We start from the raw sequence: 12,740 nt of genomic DNA, 5'->3' as shown, positions 1-12,740 counted from the left end.
CTCCTTTAGGGAAGTCGGTCAATAAAAAAGCTAAGTAAAGATTGTCTTGTCGATGATTTTAGCAATGGTTTTCTACTGTCAAAGGTCTAGTAAAAGTCTACAAACATGATGTGAATGATTCGTACAGTAAGAGCGTGCGCATATCAGAAACTATGAGTAAACTATCGCACATGTGATTAGATATGATTCCTAAGAGCGTATATGAAGGTATGCATACTACTCGATTTTTAGTTTTGCAACTAAACCGTTGAATTGGGAAACAATCGACAATCGCATAGCTCGCTCATACATTTTATATCACTAGTCATATTACAAACCATGTTGGATATAGTGTATGGATTGATATTTAGTATTTTTATTGTTTATCTTCTACTTGTATAAGGTGGTTAATAATTGTAATTACTTTAGTAAATGAGTGTTTAACTTGTTAGTAAATTGACTAATAGATATTTAGGTAATTGCGATTGTTGACATGCCAACATTTTGGACATATTTCCAAGAATGTTAACTCTTATGCAATTACTAATTACATTAACAGTCAAGACAAAAGGTAGATTTTTATCTATGAAAATTTGGCAACCGAGTATACCAACCATAGGCGCAGATAGCCTCCTGACTATTTTGATCTAGTTTTTATCTGTTGCACATGTTTCGATTCTCTATGGGGGATACTAACCTTCTATCTCTATCATAGCGACGCTCAAGGGACTTGAAATGCAAGTATAGCTAGCCCGGAAAGATATATCTGGTTTTTAAAGCTATCCTCCAGGTATTTGTCTTCTATTATAATAAAGCGTAAACACACACTTCTTTGTTGCCTAAGATGTCAGCAATTACAGCATATTTTTGGATAATTCTTGTTTTAATAAAAAGCCCCACACTAAGGTCACGGTTTAGGCTATATATTTTAACATCATTAAATTTTAAGGGGTAAATATTTTGGATAAAAACACTGATGTCGGAAAGAGACTATAAGTTGCTGCCAACATCAAAGAAGCAAGGTTGCCTTCGTGTCGTCATTTTGACATTTGCAATTGATAATTTGACAAATGTGAACAATAAATTAATATTTTCCTATTTTCATGCGGATGAAGTCGCACAGGAACAGCTAGTATGTAATAATTGCGGTCGTCCACCAAGTCGCACAACTGTTGCGTTAGTGGAAAAGGGACTTAACCATTTAAATCAACCTTCCTTTGTTTTTTTTAAATACATGCTGGTTAAATTTCTAATTAAAAGTAAAATGTGAACATGTCTGGAATTAACGGTCACCGCCTATTAATACAAATAATTATTCCTATGTTAATAATGACTTGGTATTAAAATTGAAAGTAAAGATTCATAATGAATTAAAATTTATTCGTTGTATTTTAAATAAGTAAGTTAAAGCAGTTCGAAGGTCGGTAACCCATACTGGTTGTTTTTTTTTATTAAGTACAAAATTATAAATTTTAATTTCCTTCCATAGTCGCGTGGAGGCAGCTTGTTGACGCTTTGGTGAAGGTGCAAGAACGGTAAAGAACAGCACGAAGAAGAGACATTCAATAGAACGTAAAATTAGAAAGAGATAGAATGATATTTGGATTACAATCCTTGTTTGACATATCTATGTGACGTCATCAAGAAGAGAGACGATCTGAAAGACGAAATCCTACGTGAAAAGAGTAAACCAGGTGATGATCAGTCTAGTGAAATTAAAATACTTGACATTATAACGGTTATTTTATATATAACAGAGTATTTGAACATAGTCTTAACTGGAACGCACTTTCGTTACGAATTGTAACGCTTTTCATTACGCAGTGCCGTACTAACTACTTATAAAATGTTATGTTATGTGTGTCCTGCTTTTATTTATTAATTAAAGACGCACTTATCATCATCAAAATCTTCCTCCTTATCCTATATGGTGCTTCACATAACTCTTTCATACGTCATCTCAGTAATCACTCACTTCTTGGCCATGTCACCTTTCACGCAATCCATTCATCTCTTTCTAGGTGTATACCCCTCCGCATTTACAATTAACATTTTCCTTATGTCACCCATAATGACCCCTTATGTCCTCAATAATTGGTGATCTATTAATAGTTGTTATCAGAGCCGGTTTTAGCAACTGAATTAAGATATCTACAGCAGCGCCTTTTAACTACAATACAAACCCACACGAATTTTAACTCTTATCTAATGCTTGGCAGGATGTTCATTAAGCCTTTGCTGTTATAAAAGGAAAAAAATAAAAGTTCAAAAAAGTCAACATGTCAAAAATTCTGTCAAAAAATGTACGAATTATTGTATGATTTTAAATATTTTTATCAAAATTATGTTTCGCATTGTGAGATCTTGTATATTATATCAAAATGTTCATTATCTCGATGAAAATATATTTAAAATAAACTATTGCGTCAGAACCGCTGTGAGCTTGTCGTACAAAGTGATACAACAGATTGTTGGTACTCCAAACGACATTCCGCCACCTCTTTGTATATTACACGATTTGTTGAGTAATAAAAAGCAATGGAATAGCATTGGGAAGACCATTAACAATTTGACGAAGCGGCCAGTGGTTATAGTTGATCTTCGAAATCACGGCATGAGTCCACACACCAGCTCGCTCAAATACGAAGAAATGGCTGTCGATGTTCAGAATTTATTAAAGAAATTATCGGTAGATAAAGCTTTCTTCCTAGGACATGGAATCGGTGGTAAAACTGCGATGTGTATAGCATTATTGGCGGTAATTTGAATTCACTATTAATAATATTATAAATGGAATCCTAAAGAGAGAGGTTCCATAAGAACCAGTAGTAAATGCGTAGTTAATTCGAATTTCAAATTCTGGACCACACAGCAGTCCTATCGGCGCTTCAACAGAGTAAAAGTAACGTCTAGAAAAAAATCTTTTAGGTAGAGGCTTGTAATAGTTGTAAATAACTATTATTTTTACAGCCTCAAGTAGCAGCAGGAATTATGATAATTGACGTGTCACCGGCATCATCACCTAAACAATTCGAAGTGTTATATTCAGAAATATTTACTATAATGAAGAAAATAACTTTTAAAAATGAGACGAAGTTAGAATCTACACAAGCTAGAGTAAAGAAAGAACTAAAAGAGTCCTTAAGTGATGACCTCGTAATGGATTTGATACTTTCTAATGTGGTCCTGAAAACAGATTTAACTATAGGCTGGACATGCAATCTTGATGTTTTAATTAAAAACTTTAATAATATGGCCTTATTCCCGAAAAAGTTAATAGGAAAATCGTATTATGGACCTACTCTATTTATCGGTGGCCAGTTATCGGAATATTTGCCGTAAGTTGAATAAAAAGAATATTTTTATTGAATAGTGGATTTATTAAAAGCTTAAGTGTATATTATTACATTTATGGTTTAAATTTCGAACTTAGAGTTTCACCAGGTTTTCGCCTTCCAGTTCGATTGACTTGTCACGATGTATTCTACTCATGACAGGTTTTACGCCGTGACCTGTCGCTATTTTCTCCATCTCATATTAGTAACATTAGAATATTTTGCTCGATTTCAGACCAGATGATTTGCCAACAATTCGTGATTTTTTCCCTTCAGCAGTTATTACATATTTGCGAAGCACGAATCACAATTTACACTTGGAAGACACGAGAGGTTTTCTTGAAATAATTATCCCCCGCCTTAAATAATGGCCACACTTATTAATGTTGCCAGGTTTTGTACTTCACGTGTCAGTGAAGTTTTTGAATACTATTTTATTTACAGATTTTATAATAATCAATAGTATTTTATATTTTAATATTATCTAGGATATAGTAAATGTATAAAATCGAAACAAATAAATATGAAGAATAATGTTATTTTTACTGACAGTGACATTGTAATCAACGTCATAAAAAGATGTTTTTCGCTTTGCAAGTATAAATGAAAACAATAAAATGAAATGGAAATATGCTATACAAAAATAATTTCGGATTATTTTTAAAAATCAAAAGTATAAAAAATTTAATTAGATCAGTTGTTAATGTAGCGTACAGGGTTCACGGTAAACAGGATTTCGCAAATCCAATTATAGTTCTTCATGGCTTATTGGGGTCTAAAAGGAATTGGGAAAGTATGTCGAAAAGGATAGTTCATTTAACAAATAACACAGTAATAGCTGTGGATGCTCGTAACCATGGCGATAGCCCTCATCATCCTAGCCATACTTACCCTGAACTGGCGGCTGATCTGAAAAACCTTATGGACTCATTAAGTATCAGAAAGGCGGACTTCATTGGTCACAGTATGGGAGGAAGGACTGCTATGGTTTTGGCACTTACTGAGGTTATTATTCTTACATGTTAACATTACTCAACCCCTGTATACCATAAACACATACAAAAATATATTTTGTAGAAATATTACGACAATGAAACTATCAATAACACGAATAAATATATTCAGATTTACAATAAGAAATATCTCTCTGTCGTTTTATCCAGTTGCAAGATTAATTCAACGTTTATCTTTAAAGTGCAGCAACATGTAGCTGCGTTGCTTTTGCTAATGTTTTGGCGTTGGTTGATATTCAAAAACGTAGTTAAAAACACGAATTATTCGTCAAAATCGGCCCTATTGATTGACATTCTTAATGGCCCTTTAAATTTTTGGCAACAATAAGCTTTTGCTCGCGATTTTGTCCGCGTTGTACTGAAAAAAACTAAGTAGTGTGTTCTTCCACACTTTGCGTAGTGCAATGTGTGGAAGAACACACTACTTATGCATCTACGCTAAATTTCATCGAAATCCGTCTTGCCGTTAACGAGGTAAACTCTATAACAGATCCATTCATCCATACACCTAAACTTTCGCATTTATAATATTAGCAAGATTTTTAGCCAGCGAGAGTATCGAAGTTAGTCGTGGTGGATATTTCTCCGGTGTCGACAGCAGGTGCACTAAATGACTTTATTCCGAACGTCTTGAATACGATGAAATCGATTAGCTTCGATGGAATTAAAGATATGAATAAAGCAAAAGCATATGCGAAAAAGCAACTACAGTCGAAATCACTCAATGCAGATACTGTTGGTTTTATTTTAATGAATATTGGAGTCACACCATACAAAACAGTGGGATGGTCTAGCAATGTTGAAGTGTTAAGTAAACATTTCATGGACATTGCTACTTTTCCTAACATGTCAGGGAAAACTTTTCCTGGTTTAACTTTATTTCTCGGAGGAGGGAATTCCAATTATATCCCGTAAGTCAAGTACATTGTTTTGGTTTGAACGCTACTAGACTGTACCTGAATATTTGAATCATTTTATTTTTTTAAATATTAAATGACATGTTTCATTTCAGATCAACAGATCTGAATGGAATCAAGGCTTTTTTTCCGAAAGCTGAATTAAAGTACATCGAAGGCGCCGGTCATAATGTCCACGCCGACAATCCAGCGGAATTTTTAAAAATTGTAACACGTTTTTTATTATTGAATTAAAATATAAGTAATTTGAATTTGTTCACTATCATTCATTTTAATGCAGTAGTCAAGGAAAAGCGGGAAATGCTCTTGAAAAATTTTGTTCGGTTGTAAAACAGCTCCTTTGATACTATTACTATTGTAGTCTTAAAGTGGAACTTCCTATTTTTATTGTTTTATGTTACATGCACTTTATTGCAAAAGGCTTGCGTCTGCTTTTTCATTTTTCCGTGGGAAAAATGTAATACCTATTAGATTTTTGGTGGATGAATAGCCATAAAAGCTTTTTGCCGGATCCCATAAATAAAAATGACAGATTGACAGTAGCAAAATGACAAATGCGAATGTCAAAAAATTATTGAGAATAAGAAATAAGAATGCCAAATTCTTAGTTTTAAATTACATTTTCTTCTCTTTTCCGTAAAATTCAAAATGTTTCTTAATAAACTATGTCAGAAAAACCTATTGAAACAAATAAAAATCCCGGCGTTGTCGCAATTAGCGGTTTCCAGAACATATTCTTCCACCGACCCTAGTTTCTCCGAAACAGTAGATTTGGCTTATGCTTCTTATGAGAGTACATCAGATGAAAACTGTACTAGACCTCCTTTGATCATTCTTCATGGGCTCTTAGGATCGAAAAATAATTGGAATAGTATGAGTAAAGCTATTCACCGAACAACGGGAAGAAAAGTGATCAGTATCGATGCTAGAAACCATGGTGATAGTCGCCATTCGTCACAACATACCTATATACATATGGCTCACGATGTTATGAAGCTCCTGAAGAAATTAGACCTATCTAAAGTGTCTGTATTAGGTCACAGCATGGGTGGACGAACAGCTATGGTTCTGTCACTACTATGTGTAAGTTGTACGTAAATTTTGCCAATAATTCTTTAGTTATAATTTTATTTGGAATGGTTCAAAGATCTATTAAACACATATTTTGTTTTCATGTTAATTTTACGTTATATCTTTTCAGGCGGACCTTGTATCCAGTCTTATAGTGGTTGACATTTCTCCAGTAAAAACAAGCCCACAAATATATTCTATGGTCAGTTTATTTGATGCCATGTCAGGTGTTACCATCAGATCTGGCATAGCTATGTCTAAGGCTAGAAAATTAGCAGATGAACAACTAAAGTCAATAATACCAGATATTAACTTGAGAAACTTTTTGATAACCAACTTAGTACAGACTAATACTGGGTCTTATTCCTGGAGAGTAAATCTGCCAGCACTGAAGGAGAATTTTCAATCGCATATCTCTTGTTTCCCAAGTAATCTAAAGGGTTTACAATATTGCGGACCAAGTTTGTTTATCGGTGGATCACTTTCGGATTATATAGGGTAAGTTAGAAATGTGATTTGGCTTTTGAAAATTTTTTTTAAAGGCAGAGTTGACTTAGTAATATGAAAAGTCCTTTTAAGGAAATAAAGTATGTATTTATTGTATTAGCCACAAGATGACAGCATGGGACGCGGTCGGTTTTAAAAGGCAGGGGGTTATTGGCAAGCCTGTGCATTGCTAATATTTTAACTCTTGATGATTTTTTTTTATTTTCTTGCAGAAAGTATGACTTGCCAGACATCCAAGAATATTTTCCCTTGGCAGAACTAACATTAGTAGAAGGAGCTGGACATTGGGTTCATAGTCAAAAGCCCGAGAAGTTTCTAGAAGTTGTTTGCAAATTTCTAGCTGAGAAGTAATAGCACGAAATCTCACTAGTACAATTGTTGTGATGTAGCAATATTTTATTAGAATATTCGTAGTTTAAAAAATTATACAACTTTAATTGTTAATAAATTATGTTATTGTTTACTGATATAATTATTTTATTAATATCCCATCTTTTTCAATAAATTTTATACTACTTGATTGATGATGGTAACTTTAGCTTAACCTGTAATATAAAAATCCACGCCTTCGTCCTACGGAAAAATATAGAAACACAATAGATTTCTTTGGGTACAGTAAAGAATTGAAGTTAGGTTTTTAAACTTCTATCATAGAATTGTGAACTTTAGCTCAAAAAAGAAAGAACCCACAGCTATATAAATTATGAAAAAAACGATACCTAGAGATTGACACTGTCAATTTGACAGTGACAGTTGACATTGACACATGTCAGTGAAGTATTGTGTTTGGTTGGAAAAAATGTTAAAAACATAAGTTTTATTTTGTAAATAAGAACATATTAAAGATTAACTAGGGTATAACTAATAATTTATTAATACATTAAAGGTATAAGTACCGTATTTAATAAAATGGCGTCTGAAAATAATATCACAAAACCTGGTACAGCTGCCTTAGAAAACATAGCTTTATTACAAAAAGAAAGTTCTGTTTTCAAAGTTCCAAAAGTACCTAAGAAGAAAGTTGTAAAAAAAACTGAAGTTTTAGACGAAGAGAAGTATGTGGAGGTAAAAACGATCTTAATACCCTTTTAATGTTTTATCTGCCTGCGAAGCCTGATATTTTATTTTACTATAAATAATGTTACAGGGTATTGCTAAAATAATTCAGAGAGATTTTTTCCCGGATTTGGAGAAGCTAAAAGCTCAGAATGATTATTTGGAAGCAACTGAGAATAAGGATTACGCAAGACTACAAGAGTTGACAAGGAAATACAGCGGCAGTAGACCACCTACTGAACCATGTAAGTTGTACACAAGTAAATTATAATAATTTACTGATTTTAACTTATTTTCATCCATACAAAAGTATGTAAAAACTATCTAAAAACCTGTAAAGATAAAATAGATACTACTATATTTTGATTATTAGTAAAGTTTATGTCTTAAGAACATGTATGACAATGTGATTATACCCACAAGCCTTAACTAATTGAAAAAAGAGTAAAAATATTGTTCTTTATAATTATAAAAAAACAATAAATAATTTCATAGGTTTTCCAACCTTGTTGATGTAATTCTTAAATCTATTGTTCAACAGATAATTCTCCAGCGACATTTGACACTCCCGGTGTGGACAGACCTTTATCACCATCAACTCCTATACAACTGAAAGATCCACAGCCAGAACAGCAAAAGGAAAAGTGTAAAGATATCACTGAAAATCATAGTTTAGGTAAGTAGTGGGGATGAGGAAGGAGAAATATGCTTTTTGTATGTCCTCCATCAATTACAGAGCACCTCTTTGTGGATATTTACAGGCAGTCTTTACACTCTTTCAGTGTCTTCAGGAGCCACTTTCTTTGCTACTATATTAATATAAAGAGGAAATATTTGTATTTTTGTATGTATTATAATAACTCAGAAACTACTTGGCCGCTTTTAAATATTCTGGCACCATTAAAAAGCGACGAAGTAAGAAAAGCTAACTATAATAACAAAACCATCGTTTTAAGTTTTTTTTATTTTGTTTTTAATACTGTTTTTGGTTACAGATTCTTTTTTAGCGAAACATACTAGTGAAGATAACGCTAGTTACGATCGCGTTATAGCGTTAGAAGATAAAAAACGCGCTACGAAGTTAGCGTCACAGTTTGAAGCGGAGGTGAAGTCGGCCATATTGGCTGACGCAGTACTGGCGCTGCCATCTATTGAACAACAAGCGGATCAGATGGAAAGACCTCATGAGGTAATTGAGCAATTATTTTATAGTGCATTTTTTTTAATTTGTTAGCTTTTGCTTGTGACTGCATTCATATGGAATTTGAAAAAAAAAACAAACGTAATTGCCTGTGTTCTTTCAAACTATGTTCTATATCTGTGCTAAATGTCGTAGATTTAGGAGATACCTTCTAACAAACATCCATCCATCTAAATTTTCGCATTTATAATAGACAAAAAGCTACGTATCCATCGGGAACCGGACATTTCTCGGGGATGAAGCTTATCTCATGTGTACTCTAGACTTTGTTTTATATCTGTGCCAAATTTCAATAAGATATGTTGAAACGTTGCAGAATGATCGAGTAAACATTAAAAAACTAAATTAATGAATCCCACGGGAACCGTAACTATTCCAGGGATAAAAAGTACCCTATGTGTTCTTCCAGACTATGCTGTAAACCTGTGCCAAATTTCATGGAGATCCGTTTAGGCTACAAACGCTAACAAACATCCATCCATCCATCCATCCATCAATCTAAACTTTCGCATTTATAATATTAGTAATTTTGGAGCATCTTCTCTAATTCCACATTTGTTTCCTGTTGACATTTTTTTAATTAGTAAATAGCTCGAATGTTAATTGGTTAGAACGAGAAAAATTGTTTTCCCAAAGTTGTCTCTAATCGCATTTAGGGCCGAATCGTAGCCAGCCATGTAATTTTTAAAAGAAAATCAGTTAATTCTAAGTAAATCATCTTATGTGAATTTTGTTTCAGTTAGATACATGGAAGTATAAAGCGAAGAACTACATAATGTACGTGCCGTCGGGGGCGGAGTCCCAGAGGCCGCCGCCGAAGCCCGAGCTGCAACACGTCAACACGAGGCTTAGAGCTCCGCCCTTCGACCATATTAAGAATAAAGAAGCAATCACTGCTATTGCTAAAACTCAGGTAATCTGTACTTACATATATTATGTAGAGGAACAATTTGTATTTTTGGATTTTTGTATGCATGGAAATATCTCAACAACTACTGGGCCAATTTCAAATTTTTTTTACTACTAAAATCTACGTCATCAGTAAATAACATAGGCTATATTTTATATTTTTTTTTAATACAACGTAGACTGGATCGTGAGCAATAGCAAGTCATAAATAATTGGTTGCAAGTAAATAAAGAAAATATTATTTTATATCAAACTAACAGTTGCTCGCGTCTTTGCGCGTAGATTAAAAAATGTACACTATGTTACTCACAGATAAATTACCCTTCTAATGGTGAAAGAATGTTTGAAATCGGCCCAGTAGTTTTTGAGTTATTTTAATACATATGGAAATACAAATCTTTCCTGTTTATAATATTAGTGTAGACCCTCCGTAAGGATGAGGGCAAGTTGATTTATTATACATGTTACAAATTATTCACCTTTTTACTTATTTTGTGATTAGACACGAACTTATAGAAATAAATATTTCAGGACGCGAGTATATCAGGTAAGATAGGTGTGGACGGCGTGAGTCTGTCTGCGGAGAAGTCGTGCGAGTTCGGGTACGTGGGCACGCCCTCGCCGCGGCCCGGCGCCGCCCCCGACTGCTCGCCCCTCATGACCTGGGGGGAGATTGAAGGCACGCCCTTCCGACTCGATGGAGGGGACACGCCCTTACCGGCGTGAGTACATTTAAATTTACTTTAAACTTAGTATTTGTTAAAGTACAGCTTTCTCCAGCGTGGAATTAAAAAGAAACACAAGTGAGTAGGCTATGTGTTCTTCCAGACTATCCTCTACATCTATGCCGAATTTCATCGAAAATCAGCCGTTTAGGCTACAAACTCTAACAAACATCCATCCATCTAAACTTTCGCATTTATATTATTAGAATACGAACGAGCGGACACCTCAATTAGCCGAAAAGGCGAGGTTCATCTTGGATGTGGCGACGAGCGCGCAAGAGGATATTTTCCCCTTCCACCAACAATCCTTTTATGTAAAAGATGGGAAGGGAAAGGATCTAAAGTTAGGCCTCCAGCACGCATACTCTTTACGAAACACGGCATTGCTTCCACATCAACCCTGTTTTCTGTGTAGTCGAGATTCCGATGGTAATAAGATGTTAAAGCGGAATCTACAATTGTTAAATTCGTTTTCGGAATGTGTTTCGGGTTAGGAATAGACCTAATTTCATAGTGAATGAAATTATCTTTAATGTTAATTTGCTAGCTCTTTTCGCCTGTTGAATGGTCACCGATGATCTAGAAAAGGTATGGGGGGTAGCCACCTTTGCCCTCTCCGAGGACGCCCATGCAATGTTATCGTATGCGCGGTTCACACTTGGCCAGTAGCGCGCAATAACTGACAATCAGCTGGCACAGTGAATACAATAGCCTAATTTAAGTCCCTTACTCTTTACCACCCTTTTCTTATAAGGAGAGACGGGAAGGGGAAGTGGATTTGACGGTGGAGGATATACATAGGAAGGGGAAGGCAACGCATCTGCAATTGCGGATGTCTGAGGGCAGCGGTCAATTCGCCTTTTTGGTGGATTCAGGGGGCCGGTTTCTCGTGTGCCAACTTATGATATAAAAAAATGTGTCAGTGTGGGCGCGGGCGCGGCGTACCGCATGCTGGAGGGCGGGGCGCGCGAGCGGCTAGCGCTCGGAGCGCGCCGCGCGCCGTCGCAGGCCTACCACGCCGCGACTCACACCGCACACACCGAGGTAACTTAGTACTGCATTACATTACAACTATTTTTATCTACCCGCAACTCATTGTGTACGAAAAAAAAAACAGAATATTAATTAGGCTATGTGTCCTTCCAGATTATATTCTACATCTGTGACAAATTTCATAGATATTTGTTGAGCCAATCTGTAGATATAACGTGACAAAAAATCTTCCACCCATCCATCAAAACTTTCGCTTTACATTTATGACACGGGTATTACGATGTTTTCAAAGGAAATCGGAAGAATGTGTAAATGGAAACATGAAATTTTCATTGGTATATAGCAGGGATCGAACTTGGACGTGTTTCAACTCAACCTTTGCGCCACTGAACCTCATCCAATAATATAATATGAAATCGGTTTATTCTTAGAAGAAACTTTTATTTGGTAAAAACATAAACCGCAGGATTAGGGTATATTAGAAGTACTTTAGATTAAATTAATATCATAAAACAATTTTCATTCTATTCCAGTTTCCGGACGAACACAGAACGCTTAGCTAGTATGTCACCGGCGGCTAGAAAACTCGCAGCTAAACATCTTTTATCACCTAGATTGAAATTAACGCCTAATGATATGGGCATATTAGCACATAGTACTACGCCAAAGAGAACTCCCACACCGAACAGGACGCCACTGGTAACACCGAACGCAAAGAAACTAGCAACACCGGCAACTGACAGCGACAGTGTTGCCAGAAATGATACGCTCACAGATAATTTGCTACAAATAAATGTAGCTAAACGAATAAGATTAAAAGCCCAAGACTTTTTTAATACAAGCTGATTTGTATTTTAAATAAATTTTAATACTATTGTGGTATTTTATTTACCTACGTTTTAGGGACAATAATGGTATATAAAGAAAAGGTTGGAATAAAACAAGGCGTTTATAACAATAAATTTATTATCACATACAATAATTTGCTTCTTATAAAAAATGTAGGGTCACGTGATGACAATTTCAGGTTAATA

The 12,740-nt window shown here is 34.9% G+C and overlaps 3 protein-coding genes across 3 annotated transcripts; all 3 read left to right on the top strand.

Moving 5' to 3' along the window:
- The first annotated feature begins 2,270 nt into the window (after positions 1-2,270).
- LOC106105775 lies at positions 2,271-5,506 on the top strand. The gene is made up of 6 exons (XM_013286216.1): positions 2,271-2,737; positions 2,950-3,317; positions 3,550-3,673; positions 3,936-4,319; positions 4,874-5,238; positions 5,340-5,506. The coding sequence occupies exons 1-6, from the start codon at positions 2,297-2,299 to the stop codon at positions 5,476-5,478; spliced, it is 1,821 nt and encodes a 606-aa protein (XP_013141670.1). The 5' UTR covers positions 2,271-2,296; the 3' UTR covers positions 5,479-5,506.
- A 290-nt stretch (positions 5,507-5,796) lies between these two features.
- LOC106109901 (alpha/beta hydrolase domain-containing protein 11-like) lies at positions 5,797-7,207 on the top strand. The gene is made up of 3 exons (XM_013291552.1): positions 5,797-6,327; positions 6,446-6,813; positions 7,035-7,207. Exons 1-3 carry the CDS (start codon positions 5,893-5,895, stop codon positions 7,171-7,173), a joined length of 942 nt encoding a protein of 313 aa, XP_013147006.1. The 5' UTR covers positions 5,797-5,892; the 3' UTR covers positions 7,174-7,207.
- Positions 7,208-7,589: 382 nt separating this feature from the next.
- LOC106106420 (protein DGCR14 homolog) lies at positions 7,590-12,580 on the top strand. Its single transcript, XM_013287002.1, is given in 10 exon segments — positions 7,590-7,646; positions 7,709-7,887; positions 7,970-8,123; positions 8,420-8,554; positions 8,874-9,067; positions 9,819-9,992; positions 10,520-10,710; positions 11,637-11,696; positions 11,698-11,757; positions 12,240-12,580. Coding segments are annotated over 9 exon segments (1,437 nt in total). The 5' UTR covers positions 7,590-7,646; positions 7,709-7,731; the 3' UTR covers positions 12,553-12,580.
- The last annotated feature ends 160 nt before the right edge of the window (positions 12,581-12,740 follow it).

This window comes from Papilio polytes, unplaced genomic scaffold (assembly GCF_000836215.1).
Source record: "Papilio polytes unplaced genomic scaffold, Ppol_1.0 DF824269.1, whole genome shotgun sequence".
Classification (NCBI taxonomy): Eukaryota; Metazoa; Arthropoda; class Insecta; order Lepidoptera; family Papilionidae; genus Papilio; species Papilio polytes.
Note: the sequence above shows the minus strand (reverse complement) of the source record. Positions and strands in the feature narration are given on the sequence as shown.